This window comes from Mytilus trossulus, chromosome 7 (assembly GCF_036588685.1).
Source record: "Mytilus trossulus isolate FHL-02 chromosome 7, PNRI_Mtr1.1.1.hap1, whole genome shotgun sequence".
NCBI lineage: Eukaryota > Metazoa > Mollusca > Bivalvia > Mytilida > Mytilidae > Mytilus > Mytilus trossulus.
Window position 1 is genome coordinate 36,810,295 of NC_086379.1, and position 20,841 is coordinate 36,831,135.

General features: G+C 29.1%; 1 protein-coding gene across 7 annotated transcripts in view; it reads right to left on the reverse strand.

Moving 5' to 3' along the window:
- The window catches only part of LOC134725018 (cell death-inducing p53-target protein 1 homolog), a 46,391-nt gene that overhangs the window by 10,326 nt on the left and 15,224 nt on the right, over positions 1-20,841 (reverse strand). For 2 of the 7 annotated variants that reach the window (XM_063588473.1, XM_063588474.1), the window contains exons 4-7: positions 7,904-7,945; positions 6,815-6,847; positions 4,378-4,398; positions 1,641-1,911 (exon numbers count right to left, since the gene is read on the reverse strand). In XM_063588473.1, the coding sequence (XP_063444543.1) occupies positions 1,641-1,911; positions 4,378-4,398; positions 6,815-6,847; positions 7,904-7,945 (367 nt within the window). The remainder of the gene's footprint in view (positions 1-1,640; positions 1,912-4,377; positions 4,399-6,814; positions 6,848-7,903; positions 7,946-20,841) is intronic. The other 5 variants (XM_063588476.1, XM_063588477.1, XM_063588479.1 and 2 more) reach the window with 3 other exon arrangements.

A 20,841-nucleotide genomic window follows, 5' to 3' on the forward strand; every position in this document is an offset into this window, starting at 1 on the left:
GACCATTCCCTTTATATGTGGGTTGGTAGACCATTCCCCTTTATATGTGGGTTGGTAGACCATTCCCCTTTATATGTGGGTTGATAGACCATTCCCTTTATATGTGGGTTGGTAGACCATTCCCCTTTATATGTGGGTTGGTAGACCATTCCCCTTTATATGTGGGTTGGTAGACAATTCCCCTTTAAATGTGGGTTGGTGGACCATTCCCGCGAATTTCCCCTTTATATGTGGGTTGGTAGACTATTCCTGATTGAATGAGATTTTATAAAATATAATTTCAATAGTGTATTCCTACACATATGATTTTCTATCAATCTTAATTAATTCTTATAATGATATATTATAATACTACCTACCAACAAGCACTATAAACTGTAGCACATGCTGTTTTAAGCTTGACCAAAAATCAGGACTTCCACCACAAAAAACCACGAACGTGCATATTAGTAAATCTATTTAATATCTCGGTATTTAACACCAACCACCAAAATTAGTTTATAGTACATCTTATGGTTAGTTTCATTCATTTAAACACAAAATGCTGATTTAAAATAATCGAATTTAGGTATAAGTTGAGTATAAACATGATGACTGAGTCAGGAATTTAAAAAATTTTATGCATAAAAAAACTTGACAATTGGGAGTAAAGAGTTTTAAGGATCCGTTAAAAAAAATCTGCAAGGTTCTTTTCATTATAACAAATATTATAACTGTATTTAGTTTTTATAAGTACATGTACAATGAACCAGTTATAACATGTAAATTCATCATTTCATTTTGGTTTTTTAGTTTGTGAAGTTTTGTTTAGAATGAATGGGCAAGACATCTATAAATGTGCATTGAGATCTTTTTTCTATTTGAAACATTAATTTCTTCAGCACTTCAAACCTAAAAGGGTTGGTAAAGAATCTACACACTAATAATCTAAGGATATAAGCAGATATGACTACATCTAGTGTAAGAATATGAAGAATATAATAAGTATTTATGTTAATTGACAGAAACAAACACAAAATCAACCACAGTAATATCAAAACAGACATCCTAAGGTCAGTAAATAGGTCATGATTGTCATGAAAATATTGTACAAAATAAATTAACAACTGTAAACATGGATTTTTTTTAACAGGGGTTATTTTCATTATGTAAAGTATTTTCTGAAATCTCAATTAATTATCTCACATTTTTGTCTTTTGTATAACAAGTGCAATCATAAGTGCACACAAAAATATCTGAATGTAAAGTGCCAAAAATATTCTGTATATGATCTGTCTACTAGTCTATCATGTGATTCTATTTGTTAGACTACCATTTACCTTGATACAGTGAAACCTGACTAAACCAAATCCTGTATAAACCAAAAACCTGTCTAAACTGAAAACCTGTCTCAACCAAAGGTGTTGTATAGTACCATCATTTCAAATAATGTGCTTTATGAACCTGATAAAACCAAACATCAGCAGAAACCGAACAAACTCTTAAGTCTCGAAGAGGTTTGGTTTTAACAGGTTTCACTGTATATCATATGGCTTAAGTCCAATTGAGAAATCATTCGAAGGAGCATTAGAATAAGAAGAGGGTCAAATGATTTTAACTGCTAAACCCACATGTTGATATTAAAGAAACTGTGAACCTACCCAACAATACACAAAACCAGACATATGATCCAGGCAAAGGTACCAGTCTCATACTGGGTGGCTGTTATAACTTGTGCATGACAATGTGGGCATGATGTATTAACTGGAGCTTCACGGAACTGTTGGACCAAAACTGTGGTGGTGGGCTGTCCTACAACTACTGTGGTATGTCCTTGTTGCTGTTGTCCTCCATATCCTTGTGGAGGAGGTGGTCCATATCCTGGTTGAGGCTGTCCATATCCTTGTTGAGGTTGTCCATAACCTGGCTGAGCTGGAAATAAAAAAAATTGAAATCAGAAATAAATATAACTAGTTAATATCAAATGATTTACATCCAACTAAATATTGTTTCATCTTCAGCACTATACTGAGGGGGGATACTGATCCCAAAATCTGGGGCTTTCAAACATGAAATCCTGAGGTCCCTAATTTAAAGAAATTTAAATACTGACATCCCAAAATTCGTATCACTCCCGAAACCCTGAGCTTAAAAAAAAACACCCGATCCCTGAGTCTTGATAAAGGTTCTACCTCCCTAATACTGCTTCATAAGAGATTGAGAAGAGTATTTCTAGCTTCATCCTTGGCTTTAAAATATTCTGCTTTGAGCTTTCCTGATCAAAGACAAATCAGAAAAGTGCTGGGGCTGCATGAAATTTATAGTGTTTTTTTTCCTTTTTTGCTAAACACACTGTGTTATGAATGAGTCACTGTAAGCAGGTGAGAGTATCACATTAATACATTAATAGTCAAATAAAAACATTCTTCTTCTGTCCAATGTTCACTGATACCATGAGAGACTGCCTAAATATTAAGTGTATTAACCTTGAAATGAGATTGTATATAAATAGAGAAGGTTAACTTTTTTTTCTAAATCAAAACATTTAGTGATGATGTCTTGGTTTGGCTGCTTATAAGGACCTACATAAAAGAAGCCACATTTTCAAGTACTCTGATATGGCTGCTCAAATCCAGCTTATTCAGTTTTTCTTGTTTTTATATTAATTAGACCGTTGGTTTTCCTGTACGAATGGTTTTACGCTAGTAATTTTTGGGGCCCATTATAGCTTGCTGTTCAATGTGAGCCAAGGCTCCATGTTGAAGGCCGTACCTTGACCTATAATGATTTACTTTTATAAACTGTTATTTGGATGGAGAGTTGTCTCATTGGCACTAATACCACATCTTTCTAAAGCTATAAATACTGGACTAAAGTTTATATCAATACAATGCCCTGCAAATGATGTCACAAAATGGAGATTCCTTAATGGAGGCTTTTGAAAGGCCAAGTTTATGCCATTTGTTTATGTTTTTCATTTCATTTTATTGGGAAGAGGAAATGTAACTGCTAAATGTCAATATGAAAAATTGATGATATTAAGATTAAAATATGTTATGATGTGTCAATTATACATGCCAACTCTAAGCTAGGCATCAAGTTGTATATCAATACCAAAAATGCATTTGTTATTGATCATATTGTGGGAAAAAAATTGCATTGTAAATAAATGATAAAGAAATTATGACATCTGATACACTTTTTACAAATTCAGCTGGTAAAGAGTATTTAAAATTACACATACATGATTTCAAGTTATCTGTAGGGGCTTTGCTCACTGTTGAAGGCAGTATGGTGACCTATATAGTTGTTAACTAGTTATATTTATTTCTGATTTCAAATTTAACCTCAACCTTAATTTCTGTGTCATTTTGGTCTCTTGTGGACAGTTGTCTCATTGGCAATCATACCACATCTTCCTTTTTATGTGTAGTTTTCTTATCACATGTATCATAAATGATATAATAAACATGCATGAGTAAGAAGGTAGGAGTGATGTCATTCAAAATTCCTAGAATATCAAAATCTATATCCCCTTCCTAAAAAGCATTATCTCCCAGAATCCTGAAAATTTAATCATTAATTACAATACTGAATCCACTAAGAAGCACTTAACCTGCAAAAATAAAGACACAATCCTGACATCTAAATTAAATTTTTTTTAATAAGAGATGTAGCGTGGAATTAGCACTGTCTTTTTTTACAGATTCAACCCAGCAAATTAACCAACATGATTTTGTTAAATGAAAGTATAAACTCTTATGGCATTGTGTCTAATGGCAGCTTACGTTTCAAAGATTAAGACTAGTTTCAAAAAAAATGTTTTAGCCTTCTACTTTAAATGAAAAAGAAAATCAAATTTGAAATGTTAAACTTCCTTTGTAATATCCCAATCTTTTTGACATCTTACAACATTTTAAAGTTGTAAATCAACCATCTGATAAATAAATGACAATGAATTCAAGGACTTATGTACTTAACAAACAAACAAAAGTGACTAAGTTTCTCTAGAGTTAAAATAAATAACTATGGCACACTGAGTATACAACATCTAAATATGAAAATGGTACAACAATCAGAAGTGAAAATGGTACAACAATCAGGTGTGAAAATGGTACAACAATCAGATGTGAAAATGGTACAACAATCAGATGTGAAAATGGTACAACAATCAGATGTGAAAATGGTACAACAATCAGATGTGAAAATGGTACAACAATCAGATGTGAAAATGGTACAACAATCAGATGTGAAAAGGTACAACAATCAGATGTGAAAATGGTACATCAATCACAATCGTGACAATGGAACAACAACGAAATATGACAACAGTACAACAACAAGATATCACAATCGTGAAAATGAGTACAACAATCAGAAGTGACAAAACAAACTCACCAGGGTAACCACCTGCATAGCCTTCAAATAAATATTATTACATAAATATTTTTTTTCAATTTCAATCTATTAAATATATGGGGATGATTCCAGATCATGTTTTCATTAATGTAGGTTTCTCTTCTTCTTGGTATCTCCCACCTCCTTTAATAAACTGTTTTGTTGAAGTACAAAGTACAGTATAAGAGAGGGGAAAGATATGTAAGGGATATTCAAACTAATAAGTGGACAGAAAACTGACATTGCTGTGGCAAAAAACGAAAACCATGAATAGTCAAACAATACACAAAACACAACTGAGAAAACTTAAGACTTAGCAACATGAATCCCACCAAAAACCTTGGGTGGTATCAGGTGCTACAGGATGGGGTTTAGAAGGGTAACAAATGAGGTCATTCAGTTAAATTCGCTGTGAGTGATATAATACAAATCAGTTATTGCAGGTGATTCCACTGATCATATCATGCATATATGAACCATGGATTAAACTGAATAAAATGAAAAACACACTTTTTAACTTATAATTTTCATCCCTAACCTGCACTTTTTTAGCATTTAGCTTTTGCATACTCACAAAACAGAATATTTGAAAGCCAAGGATGTATGAGAAAACAAAAGTGTTGAAGAGCTGTTTGACCAAAAAAAGGACATGATTATCATTATTCACAGTAAAACACTATATCAAGAGATATTTTTTAACTTATAGCCCTGTATGTATTATGATCAACCTTGAACAAACAGCTTATTATTTGATTTTCATGAGTGTTCAAATTCTGAAAACTTTCTGAATCATACTAAACATTTGGATGAGAAACGAATCATCTTTAATCATAACTGTAAACTAATCTATTCACTGAATATGAAGACCTTTATAAAGAGAAGATTTTGTTCATTTTCAATAAATATGTAAAAGGTTGTAACATGTGTAATGAAAGCCAATTACAATGCATAACAAAGAAATAACATTAATATTTTCTACTGATTATAAAGAACTCTTTAAAATGCTGATTATGCTCATTGAAAAATAATTGTATTGAACTGCAAGACCTTTTTCAATCAATAACAAAGAAATCTAATGGACACGTCCAAATGTACATCTCTAACTGGAATATAATCATGAGTGTCTGTGTGTATCATGCAAAAAGTACAATTAATTTCTATACTTCTTTCCAAGGTTCAAGATTCTTTATTTCTTAAACACCATAAAGATACAATGGTCATGATGGTACAAAGAAGTTAATCAAAAGTCATATAACATTATAACACAAACACACATGACAAGATGAGTCAATGTCAACAACTGACTTCATGCATGTATTTATATTTCAGGTATTATTAATTATGGCATCAATTATTACTGGTTAATTTAATTTTTCAGGTATATCAAATTTTGATTGATTACCATAATATTTAAGGTAAATGTACTTAAAAATTAGGACATATCATTTTTTTTATTTTTAAAGGACTAATAAATTTTAAAACAGCAAATTCTTATCAACATGTTGTTTACCAACTTAACCAGGAAGTTCTTAGGTACATTAGGTAAACATAATAGACATAAAAATGAACATTATTTTGTCACATTTATTTTTGACTTAGATGAAATTGGATGCTTGGGTTTTTTCCTAGGGATTCCCATTTCAAAACAGGATGTAACAATAGGTAGAGGTCTTAAATTTCAATTCATTTATGTTTCACACTTTTATCATCTATCTAATCTAACTACCTTTTTAAAAACAACAAAAAAACTATTTTGTGTTATACTAAAAAGATTATTTTTGTGAACCATAAGGTTTTTGTCACAAATAAGTGTATACCATAATTTAGGTCTTGTGAACTTACATGCCTGTTATTAGTAAAAATTTCTGTGTGCATTCTAAAGACTTTTTAGTTGTATGCTAATTGTCATGGAAAGAAATTTAAAATTCAGAGTTTCTGGATAGTGAAAACATGCAATTGAAAATTAAATTGTACAAAAAATGCAATACTAAAAAGATAAGTTTTTTTACAGAACCATAACTTAAGATTTTTGTCACAAATAAATGTGTGATTGAAGTCTTGTGAGCTAACATGCCTGTTATTAGTCCATTCTGTGAGCACTCTCATTTAAGTCTAATAAATGTTAATTCATCATGGGAAGACATTTAAAAGTCAGAGTTTCTGGATAGCGTAAACATGCAATTTAAAAAATTGTACTAAAAAAACTATTGGATGTTAAACTGAAAATATTTGTTTTTCACTTAACCATAAGGTTTTTGTCACAAATAAATGTATAATAAGGTCTTGTGAGCTAACATGCCTGTTATTAGTAAAACCATTCTGTGTGCATTCTAAATTAAGTCTTATGTAATTAATTCATCATGGAAAGACATTTAAAATTCAGAGTTTCTGGAGAGTGAAAACATGCAATTTACAAAATGGTATAAAACAATCTCACCTGGATGTCCATATGGCTGCGGCTGACCATATCCTTAGCAACAAAATAGCAAGCAAACTCAAATTATTGAAAAAGTAGCAGAGCAAAATTATTTTCTTCCAAGCACACAGCAAAATATATATATTAACACTCCAAACATGAAGTCATGATGATTGATAACCAACACATTTAATTCTATGGTTAAGTAAAATTCAATGACTTTTAGCAGCTTGATAAAAGATAACCCTAATTAGGAGTCAGACACCAGAAGAAAGGAATCATTTATGTACCTGATTATCTGCCATTTGAATTATTTTTCATTTACAAATCTAGTTGAAATAGTTATACATTGTGCCATAATTTTCAGGATTTTGAGATTTGTAGCGAGAGATAGGATAATTAAACAAGACTTAGAGCTGTGCTTTTTTTCGATAAAAAAAAATCCCTTTTATACAGAAAGCTTGCAGCTAAAATTTCTGACATTCCTAAGTTTTTACTTTAAATTTTACTGATATTTTTTACATTAGAATAAATGTATAAGATTTTTTTTTTTAGCTCTGACATGTACGCACAGTTTGGAAAATAAAACTAAGTCTCTGGAATATTGGAGCATTTTTACAAGTTTTTAATTTTGATTTTCCAAATATTTTTATAAGATATGGCTTTCATTGCCTTTGGAAAAATTGTATTACCATGCTTAATTTTTAACATAAATTTCTTAAACAAATGTTGCTGAAAAGAGACTAAATTATTATCACACATTTAACTGGAGATTCCTTTTAATTAATTTCGAATTTTTAAAAGTTTAATTTCATCTTTTGCCAAATTCCTGAATGCACTTAAATTCTACTCTAAAAATTTGACTTAGTCAAATACTCTGTCTCCGGTTTCTATTGAAATGATTAAAATTTTCTAATGTTAATAATTTCACTATTAGTAAATTTGTTAAAATCACTATTTTCCAAATAACATGAATAAAACAGTACTATAAGTTTATATAATATACATATGTACAAATAGTCACAAAGATCTAACATCTATTTATGTGTATGTATGTATACATGATATATATGCAGACATTGTAATCCCTCAATAGTTTACTATACTAACCTCCTTGTGGGTATCCCTGAGGTGGTGGAGGTTGTCCATAACCTGAAAATTATAAACAGCTTCTTAGTAGATATACAACAAGGAACGTTACAAGGCTTAATATATCGTAGTCATTTATACAGAAATATTCTTTAGTTCCATTGTCATGATTGTTGGTGCATGGTACCTAAGATGTGGTGTTTTATAAATCGGAAGATGCTAAAAGATGTATTTATACTTAAATCAGGTTTAAGAATTAACTTATCATAAAATGTTCTTACAACCTTCAGTATAATTTCAAATCATAATTTTTTAAAAAGATGATAGTAGTATAGTACTTGAACGACTCCAGCGCACCCCCTCCAAAAAAAAAAAAAAATTTGACCCCCAAAAAATTACCCTCATTTCAAGTAAAAGAGCCCTAAATTTTTATAAAAAAGCAAAAAAACACCCCAAAAAACACCAAATTTTCTTACTCCCAAAAAAATTTTTTTTTTACTTTGGGAAAAAAACCAACAATAAAAACACCCAAAAAACAACAAAAAAATTCCAAAAAAAAATAAATAAAAAAACCCGGGAGAACTGACAGAGAAAGAATTCTGTGGGATTTAAGAGAAAAAATAATTTCCCCAGTGCGCCCCAACCTTGATTTTTAATTAATTTTATCAATATAGTCTAGTAATAAAACGGATCAATACGACTACAACTTCAATTGCTTTTTACATTTGTGAAGTGTTATAAACTAAATCGATCATTGGAAATATTTACATGGTTGTCAAGAGTATGTTTACATGTTGCCTAGACAATGTTGTCATCACATGTAAACATATAGCAGACTGGTGCGGTCTTTCGTTTCAAATTAACAGTGGTGAGAAGACGTGTGTGCTTTTTAGTGTGTTGTGGTTTTTCATGTCGGACAGTATATCTTCCTCTCAAGAAGAAGAATTGTTAGGTAGTCCTACTGCACTAGAATTAGAACAGGAAATTAGTGAATCACAAGCAGTACATCAAAACCTGTTGGATTATTCAGAGCAGGCTGTTAGTTTAATTCTTTCTGAAGATATGGATCGGCAAAGTGAATGGAGTAGAGATCAACTTTCCATTCTTGATGAAAATTTGTCTTACTATACAACCTGTGCTGATATTGTAAATAGAATACACACAGGAGGACCCGCGGAAAGTAAAAAACTACCTAAGTTTCCTCCTCTTCCAAAAAGAAAGCTGTTATCTTTGTATGGAGAGCAAGCAAAAAAACGAAAGATGATGACACCGGAAGACCTTCACCAGTACTTGAAAACAAAAGAGATAGATGTAACCAAAACTGTAAGAAAAGAAGTCTTTTTCTTTTCTGCAAGTGACATAACGACCCCAAACATCGCCGTTGTAAAGCTGCTAGAAGGATATAGACAAATTCAAAGACAAGAGGCTACTAGCATGTGTTTCAATCTGCAGTATGGTCACCTTTTAGATGTCACCTTTGAACTCTATGCGAAAGAAAAGGAAAGTGGACTGCAACAGCAAAAATGGAATGATTGGTTGAAACAGAATATCGGAGTCTCATCTTCATATTCCCGTAAACTGAGGGAGATATCACGTTTGCTGAGACCATACATGCCAAGGTTTTCTACTGTTGGACTACCTTTCATTGAAGTCTATTCCATGAGAAAAGAATTGAAAGCAATGTTTTCATATAGTGAGGAGATTAGGCAGTATTGGAGCACTCAAAATCAACCAATAATACATGTTGAAACACAATCTTCTCAGTGACCTTTCAACCCCGCGCTCCAGCTAGAGCGCGAAAGAACAACATTGATAAGAGATTATTAATATATTTTATAGTGTTTATTTTGTAAAATCAATTATTTTATAAGTAAAAGGAATTGTATTTAAAACTTTTTCAAGCCGAACAAAAGGTGATTCATGATGTATGAACTATTGATGAAATATTGATCAGACTGTTACTAGATCTCTTAGCGGACATGCATGTCCGCCGAACAAAAGGTGATTCATGATGTATGAACTATTGATGAATCCGTGTTGACTAGAAACCTAATTAACAACCAACAATTAACTGATAATGGATTTTGTATTTCTACATACCTGAGTGACTGTTATATGTACATGAATGATAATGTGTAATTTTGCAAATACTTTACAAATGAGTGTTATAATAAAGATTTAAAACTTAGTCATTTGTAATTCTTGTTCATAGAAAGAACCTGTTATTTCTTCGCCTTTTAAATCAATTATTTTATAAGTAAAAGGAATTGTATTTAAAACTTTTTCAATTACAAATATTTCTTTAGTCCAACGAGTAGTATAACCCTTTTCAAATTTACCCTTTTTTTTTGTTATTCTTACTCTATCTCCGACTTTGAATTTAGGTTTTTTAATTTTCTCTTCCTTTTCTGGATATAAATTTTTATACACTGTTAATTCATTTTTTAATTTACTTGCTTGAACAGGTGTCATTTTAATTGAAGAATGTACTGTATTATTATAATTTTTAACTAATTTATCTAATATATCATAATATTTTAAAGTTTCATTAGCAGTAAAGTATTTATACATATGTTGTTTCATTGTTCCTATCCATCGTTCCACTACACTGGATTTTTCTTCATTCTCAGTTGAATATAACTTTATGTTATTATCTTTTAACAATTCTTTTACTTGTCGATTATAAAATTCGGATCCTTTATCTGACCAAATATATATTGGTTTTCTTTCTTTAAATAATGTTTTAAATGCTTCACTCACTGCTACTCCTGTTTTATTTTTCAATGGAATCAACCAACCATATTTACTAAAAACATCTATAACTGCTAATAAATATTTATAGTGTTTATTTTGTTTTGAATATGGTTGCATATCTATTAAATCAACTGCCCATGTTTGATCTATTGAATGAACATAAACACGTCTTTTAGGAAAAGATTTTATAACTCTATGATGTAATTCATCTGCTAATTTATTTGTTAGATTTGTTTTAGACATTTTGAAGTAACTAAAATGTTTTTTTTTAAAATGGATGAAAGAAAACATTGTTCAAAATGTAATGAATACAAGTTACTAAGTGAATATTACAAAGCAAAAGACAAACCACTGGGAGTTAAATCTGCATGTAAAGAATGTTTAAAACCTTCAAAACAAAATCATTATCAAAATAACAAAGAAAAATATAAAAAAGCTTTTAAAGAATTTATGGAAAGAAATCCTTTTTATTGGAATTTATATCCAAGAAAATAATATAATTAAAAATTAAATATTACAAAATGGGATCTAAAAAATCCTTTAAAGATCTTATTACTGAAACTACTATTGATGATATAGAAGAAATCAATGCAACTAAATACATAAACTTATTAAAAGATAAAATAGTTATTAATCAATTTCCTTTAAAAATAAAGATAATAATAACAAGTGAATTTACAACTCCTATGGCATTTGATAGAATAGAAAGTCATTACTCTCATCCTGTTGAAGTTGTCCTAACACAAAACAATTTATCTACATTTTACAATAATTTGTTAGATAAATTTAAAGCTTGGGTAGATAAATTTCAAGAAAGAGGATCTGGTTTTGTTTTCGATGGTATCAAAAGTGTAAAAGTAAAACTATATAAATATGAATATCAAAGAGCTTCGTCTTATTTTCCCCTTCAATTTAAATCAAGTAATATTATTAATGTCCAAAATAAAAAGGATAATAAGTGTTTTCTTTGGTCAATATTAGCAAGTTTATTTCCAGCCAATAAAGACAAACAAAGAGTAACAAAATATAAAGAATATGAAAATGAAATTAACATGAAAGGAATTGAATATCCTGTTTCAATAAAAGATATCCCAAAAGTAGAGAAACAAAATAATCTAAGTATAAATGTATTTGCTTTAGAGGATCAAACAAATAAACAATCTTTACATCCAGTTTATATATCAAATGTAGAAAGTAAAAACGTAATTGATCTCTTATACATTGAAAGTAACGAAAATACTCATTATTGTCTAATTAAAAATTTAAATAGTTTTATGTGTGATAAGAATAGAAATAAATCGTTTATATGTAGAAACTGTTTGCAAGGATTTCAAAGAGAAGAAACACTAATAAAACATAAAAAAATATGTTATGATAACAAACATTGTAAAACCATAATGCCAAAACCAGGAAAAAATATTCTTAAATTCAATAATCATCATTTTAAAAATAAATTACCATTTGTTATTTACTCTGATTTCGAAGCATATAATATTCCTATACAATCCTGTACTCCAAATCCTAATAAATCTTATATAAAACCAATAAGTAAACAAGAAATAAATAGTTATGGTATTTATGTTCATTCTGATTATCCAGAAATATATAAACCACAATACTTTTCTTATGTTGGTGATGATGCAGTAGAAAAATATGTGGAAAAAGTAATGAAGATATACAAAGAAATAACTTATAAGATTTACCTTAACGAAAAGAAAAAACCAATATTAAATAATCATGAAGAAGATGAATTTCAAGAAGCAACCGGATGTTATATTTGTGGAGAAGAATTTAAAGAAAGCGAAAAAGTAAGAGAACATAATCATCTTTCAGGTAAATATAGAGGAGCAGCGTGTCAATCGTGTAACACAAAAGAAGGTAAAGCAACAAAATTAATACCCGTGTTCTTTCATAATGGATCGAATTATGATTTCCACTTTTTAATAGAAGAGTTAATGAAATATGAAGATGAATATAATAAAGTAAAACTTCTTTCTAAAAACTCAGAAAATTATATTTCTATAGATTATGGATCAAATTATAAAAAATTAAGATTCCTAGATTCATATAGATTTATGTTAAAAGGCTTATCAGATATTGCCAAATCAATGGATGAGTTTCCTATTTTAGAAAAAGAGTTTAAAGGTAATATAGCTCATTTAAAACAAAAAGGATTCTATCCATATGAATACATAGATTCTATAAAAAAATTTGAAGATAAAAAACTTCCTGAAATAGAAAAATTTTATTCTAAATTAAAAAAAGAAACAATTACAAAAGAAGAGTACAAACATGCACAAAGAGTCTGGGAACATTATAATTGTAAAACTTTATTAGACTATCATAATTTATATCTTAAAACAGATGTTCTTATCTTAGCCGATGCATTCGAAAAATTTAGAAAATTCTTTATAAAATATCATGAAATAGACCCATGTTATTGTTATTCTGCTCCGGGATTGACTTGGCAATGCGGGTTAAAATTTACTGGAGTAAAACTAGAATTATTAACTGATGTTGATATGTTACAAATGTTTGAGAAAGGAATAAGAGGAGGATTTTCTGGAGTATTAGGTCCTAGACATGTAAAAGCCTTCAACAAATATACTTCAAATTATGATAAAGATTATAGAATAATAGATGAACATGAAAAAAAAGAGTGTTTAAAAAGATTAAAAGAAGGAAAAGATTTAAATAAATTTTTTGAAAAAAATTATTTGTTGTATCTAGATGCAAATAATTTATATGGATGGGCTATGTCACAAAAACTTCCTACAGGAGATTTTAAATGGGAAAAAGATTTAAAATATTATAAAGAAATTCCAAAAGGAAGAGGATGTTTAATTGAATGTGATTTAAAATACACAGAAAAATGTAAAAAGAAAACATATAAATATCCTTTAGCACCAGAAAAGATGAAAATAAAAAAAGAAGAATTATCTGATTACCAATTAAATCTATTGGGAGACAAACCATTAGGTAATGAAGAAAAATTATTTTTAACATTGAGAGATAAAAAAAAATATATAATTCACGATAGCATTTTAAAAGAATATATAAAACTTGGAATAAAGGTAACAAAAGTTTACAGAACAATTTCATTTAAAGAATCAAATTGGTTAGCAAAATACATAAATTTCAATACAGAACAAAGAACTAAAGCAAAATCAGATTTTGAAAAAGATCTTTGGAAACTGATGAACAATAGTTTCTATGGTAAAACATTAGAAAATATCAGAGGAAGAAGTGAAATAAAATTATTGACAGACAGGGAAGAAGTAAAAAAATATATAAAAAAACCAAATTTTAAAGACTCAATAATATTTAATGATAACTTTGTTGCAATTGAAAATAATGTTCCTTCTGTTAAATTTAATAAACCTATTTATTTAGGACAGGCTATATTGGATTACTCAAAACAATTGATGTATAGCTTTTATTATGATGTTGTTAATGAATTATGGGAAAAGAATGAATTAGTTGCAAGTGATACTGATAGTATGATTTTGAGTGTAAAAACCAAAGATATTTTTAAAGACATGGAAGAAATGATAGATGAACTTGATACGTCTGGTTATCCAAAAGATCACCCTTTATATTCAGAAAAAAATAAAAAAGTAATTGGTAAATTTAAAGATGAACTTAATGGGAAAATTATGAATGAAATAGTTTATTTAAAAAGTAAAGCATATTCTTTTACATTAACAGACACAATGTGTTTAAGTGAAGAAAAAAAATTAAAAGGAATTGGAAAAACTACAATAAATAAAGATATTAAATTTGATGATTATAAAGATTGTTTGTTCAATAATAAAACCAAAATGAATAAAATGTGTACAATGAACTCGAGCAAACACAAAATGTTTGTTAATGAAGTAAATAAAATAAGTATGTCTTCATTCGACGACAAAAGATATATTTTAGATAATGGAATAGATACTCAACCTTTTGGATTTTAATTTATTTTAATTTATTTTAATTTCCAAACAATAAAACCAGTTAATGTCATACCACCAACAACAAATGCAATCTCTCTATTTTTCTGGTCTTCTGATGGAGTATAAAAATCACTTAATGTAGGTTTAGGTGATAATGAAGTTAATTTTTTATTCGTGACACGATAGTATAGTTTCATTGCTTGGTCAACATTATCAAAAGTCTGAACCGCATGATGTTCCTTTTGTAATTGTTCAGTTATAAAATCTAATCTTTGTATTCTTTTTTTATTCCATTCTGATTGTGCTTTTTCTAATTTTTCTATAGCTTTATCATGTCTTATTTTCTCTTCATTTGCATTACTACCCATATGTGAAAATAAATAATTACTCCCTGAAAATGCAAAAGCATTTGTTATTGCCCCACCAAGCATCATTGTTAAAGCACTTGCCATTTTATAAAAACAAAAATTACTTCATAATATCAGCAGGTATAATACCTTGCTTAATCAACATATCTTTTGTTGCTATCGCAAGTAATATATCAATGGATAACATTACAACATCATTCATGTTAAAATCCACTTTTGGTGCTGGCCTCCTTAATACCTTTTTACCTATTTCTGCATATCCAACTGTTAACAATGTTTCCACTCCAGCATGATATAACATATTTGCTATTTGTTTTCCGTCTTTTTGAGTTGTCATTTTAATGTACTAAATTTAATTAAATTCAAAAGGATCAATTTCTTTCTTTTGTTTTTCTGGTTTTGTTATTTCTTTAATCATTCTTTCTGGTTTCTTACTTTGGTTGAAAAAAAACAATCCCAATCCAACAATACTTATAGGAAAAAGTACAAATTTGTAATCAACTAGGGAACTGGAGTGTTTCTCGACAGAAGGGATATGTTCGTTTGATTCATAATCTGTTTCTGTATCAGAATCTTTTGTTATTTGTTTGATTTTTGAATTTTCTTTTTTTAATTTTTCCACTTCTTTTTTTCTCAATTCTGCATTTCTTATTCTTACTTCTGCACCTTTCTTACCAGCAGCTACTCTTTTTGGGTCTTTTGGTTTGGGTTTTTTAAATACTTCTTTTTGTTCAGGATTTTCATTCATCATTTTTTATGTCATTATTTTCATCTTTTTTTCGGAAATCGAGTGAAGCGAGTGGTTCAATATGTCTTGCTGTTGTTAATATTGCAGTAAAAGGAGCAAGATACATTCCATATCTATAGTACAGTTCACAACATGTATTAGTTAAAGCATTATTGATAAAAGGATCTTCCTCTAAGTCTTGTATTAAAATTGGTGGATTAACAACTTTGAAAAACTTTGATACACCCATGACATATAAATTTATAAAAGAATTTCCTAATGTCTTGGTCATACTAGCTCCCAATCTTGCTTCATATTTACAGTATAGTTTGTTTATTTGTTCTGTTGTCATTTTATCAATATCTGACAGTTGTAATTCTTTACCCAGATATTGTTTACTACTCCCACCAGCAACAACGGATGATAATCGTTCGCGTTTTTTTTCTTGAAGGGAACCGTTCACTTCGCTCGCTTCATCATCAATATTTATGTTTTCCACAATTTGCTCGCTTAATAATTCTTCAGCATTCATTTTATACGTTTCAAAAAACGGATATAATTTATTTTTAACTTTAAAAAAATTAAATACAACATATCCAACCAATGATAAAACTGCAGTGTTTGTTGCAATTGTTAGTATTTCCAACAGCATTGCTTTTTTTTATTGCTTATTTTGGTTAAATTACTTAAGAATTATTTTGCTTATTTTGGTTAAATTACTTAAGAATTACTTATTTTGGTTAAATTACTTAAGAATTACTTAAGCATTACTTAAGCATTACTTAAGCATTACTTAAGCATTACTTGAGAATTGCTAAAAAAATCAATTAAGTAACCAATAATCAGTAGGTTGATCTGTCTTTAATATTAATTTACGATGTTTCTTTTTTTTAAGTTCTTCCTTTATTCTTTGTCTTTCTTCCAAAGTAGGAATAACATCATTTTCTCTTAGACAATTATCAAAACTATCTCTATCTTTTGTGTAGAACATGCATAACCATTTTGTTTGTTCTCTTAAATCTTTTAAAACAGAGTTGTATCTCTGTGAAATGACCCACACTGATTGTTCCGCATGTCTTCCTGAAAATGCAAGCTCGGACAGCATATCTTTTTTCTTTGTTAGTTCTTTTGTTGCACTGCAGTCATCAATGATATATAATGTTGGATGACCAGCATATTTTTTAAAGAACATTCTTAGTAGTTCTTGTAGCTTCTCTTCTTCACTAAGGGAACCGTTCGCTTCTCTCACTTCAACAATAGGATTAACAATTATTAGATTTTTTGTTTTTGGTTTTCTAACATCACCAATCCATTCACGATTTTTGTATGCTTTGTTCCATTGGATGGTTGGACAAAGTATGACTATATATTTGAAAACTCCACTATATTCTCCTTCTAATAAATCAAGAACAAACTCTGTTTTTCCACATCCTGTTTGTCCACATATAATAGCACAATGGGGATATTTTGGTAATTCATAAAGGGAATCGGAGTGTATCTCGCTCCGCTCGTTTGTTTCCATTTTTTAAGGGGAACCGCTAGTAATTAACTTCTTTAAATCTTCCATCTTCAAAATTAATTTGTGCATCTTGTATAACAAACAGATAAACATTTATTAATTTATTTGCTCCTGCTGTTTTAGTTATTTGGATAGTAATACCTTCAGAAGCATTTTCAATTCTTCTACCTGAACCGTGTAATGAGTTGTCATCTGTTGAACGTAAATCTAACCATAATGCATAATTAGTTGTAAGATATTTTTCTAATGTTGTATAGGATAAATTTAAATCCTTTAAAACTTCTTCTGTTGTTTTATTTCTTTTTGAATTTAAAGCAAAGAATTTATTTATTTCATCCCATTGTTGATATGCTTTCATTCCTTGACTGTATAGTTGATTTGGAACACCTTCTATTGTCATTTCTACTTTTGTTATGTTAGGATTATAATAAGTTTCGGTACTTGTTCTTTCAGGATCTTCGAACAACATTAGAATTCCTTTCATACTTCTAGCTGGAACATTTAAATTTATATTCCACAATGTATCAGATTTGTTTTTGGTTATTTTTCTATGTCTTAGTATTCTATCGTACAAAATAACCATCTTACCATTAACTTGTTGTCTTATCTGTCTTGCTAATTCTGCATCAGTAACCATATCAAATTCTAAACAAATGTTTTTGATTGTATAACTTGCAGATGTATCTGTTGATTTAATAACATTGCTATAATTATTAAATGTAAGTTCATATTCAAGTCTATCACCAAGACCTGCTTGATAAAAAGGCATATGAGTTTCTAATAGTTCAAAATCAAGTGGGATACAAAATCTTGCACCATATGCAGTTGCAATTGCTTCATCCCCTATGTTTGATGCTTTATCATCCGCACCAACTCTGTGTTTTAACATGTTTGTTTCACCAATTCCTTGGTATGCCATATTTAAACGTTCAGATGTAGATTTCCATAAATCAACATAACAATGATAAATATCACTATCATCAATTGACATAATTTCATTTCCACTTATACGAATTGTTGTTTTTTTAACTATTGTTCTTCCTATGTTTTGATATATAGTTGCATTGTCGTCTGTAGATGTGAGTTCTATTTCAAATGCCAATCTGGTTGTTCCAGGAACAATAACATCATTATTGCTTAGATTGGGGAATCTCACTAATAGCTGTTGATTTTGATCAATAGTTGAAGGATTATTTGTTATTGATACACTTTGACGAATACCTTTCACACCACGGGGTTCTCTTATTTTTCTGTAAGGATTTAATTTGTTTCCGTATGCCGACATTTTTAAGGATTAAATTTGTTATAAAAATAATTCAATTACCACTGATACTAGAGTATTGATACATGTAGAATTATCACTCTCACTAACAAACCCTATAATATCTCCAGCCTTAACTTCAAAAGGTATATTAAAGTTATGATAACTGTGTGTGTCACCATTACTTAAACTTATTCCGTAACTATATGTCTTATAATTATTAACAGTTATCATAACATCTATATTATCTGAGTTTGTTCTTAAACTTACTAAACTAATACCCAATATTTGTCCTGGAAAGTTCATTACATAATAACCACCACCACCATCACCAAAATTAAACTTTTGTCTTGCATGTATTGAACCATCAATTCCAGCATTTATACTTATTATTTTTCTGTCTGGTTTATTTTTAATATTACTAACTATATTTTCAACATTTAAAACTCTGATGCTTAGGGCAGCGACACTCCGATGTAAATTTTTATCCTTAGTATCCATTGTTTGAAGCTCACTCTTCATATTTAATATTTCCTTTTTTATTTCCGATGTATCTACGTTTTTTTTTTTGACACCAAGTATGCTCATTTTATTAAATAAATTATATAACTTCTAAAACACAATTAATTGGTAAATGATTAATTATCTTGTTATTATTTTCATCTCTTATTTCTAATTTCAATTCTGTTATAACATCATTTACTAAACACTTATATTCCGGATGCTCAAATCTCGCTGTTATAACTTCACCAAACTCTTTATTCTCGACTGGAATAACAGCCAATAATGTACTTGGCTTACCATCAAGATAATTATGAGAAGTGCTAACTTGTTCCAAATGGATATATAATGATTTATGGATAGCAAAATCCACAAATTTGTTTCCATAATGTAATTCATTAGGTTCGAATTTACGTTTATTATTAAATCCTAACATATTTCCCAAACCCTTACTTATCTTTAACTCAGTAGTAGTGTTTAATGAAGCGATACCATTTGCTTCATTTACGGATAATACAATATTTTCTTTTTGAAATTCATCCACTATTTGTTGAAAACTATAATAACCATTCATAATCCTTTGTTGTTCCTCTCCGGTTTTTGTTATAAACCCATGATAAACATTATACCAACCTATACTGTATCTTATAAATTTCAAACCAATACGTTTATTTCCATTTCTGTTATTTATGTATTGTTCTAAGTTTATTGTATTATCAATATTTGAAATAGTATGAAACATTTTTAATATAAAAAAATGATAACAAAAGAATTTAAATATAATCCTAATGTTTCATATAATCCAGGTATTAAATATTCTGAAAAAGATCATCAATTAAAAACAAATCTTGTAAATCAAACAATATTTGTAAATCAAAAAGAGAACTTTAAAACATCTTTTCCTGATTTATTTCAAAACTATCAAAACCCATCAATACACACTAACGAACCATGGAATGCCTGGATTCATTCTTCATTTGATTGGTGGCAATGTCAGTTAAATTTTGCAGTTTGGTGTGCAAGTACAGGATGTGGTGTTTCTTATAATGATCATATACAAAATACTTCAAATCTTACAAAGTCTTTTTATATGTTTCATTTATATTATTGCATTGCAAGAATTTTAAAAGAACTTAAATCACCTTTACCAACAGATTCTTCTTTCTGTTATTACAAGAACCCATATGACAAAGCTGCATATCAGAAATTATGTGATGAATTTAATATTTCTCCAAATACAAATTGGAGACAAAAACTAGAATCATCATGTCAAGGATTAGGAAGTTTTGAGCAATATTATAAACCAAGTGGTGAATATAGACAAAATCATAAAAAGGATGGTCCATTCTTTAATATTCATGATACAATTTATCATGAAAAAGATATAAGTATGGCTTGGACTACTTTTATTTTAGATAATGGGAATGGATTTACACAATCTGGTGTTGAACGTATTAATGAAAGTATTAAAATTTATGTATGGGCTTTGTTAGGTGCACAATCACAAACAAAAACAGAAATTTTAAAAGTAGGAACAGGATTTGATGCACAAAAACAATTCTTAGCAAATGTACAAGATGTAATAAATAGTCCTATCGATTTACCCACCCAGATATCGAATTATGAAAATGTTTTAAAATATGCAAGAAGTAAAGTTGATTATGCTTATGGACTTGGTTTATATATGTCTCCCAGTGATATGGTTTTACAAATTGGAAGTATTGTTGGTTATAATAATAAAATTATAATTGCAACAGAAAATCAAACACTTGGGTTAAATGATGATTTAAATAATAAAAATTTTGATCATGTTGATTTTAAACCAAAAGAACCTGTAAAACCACAAGAACCTATAAAACATGAAAAGCCTAAAGAACCAAAAATAGATCCA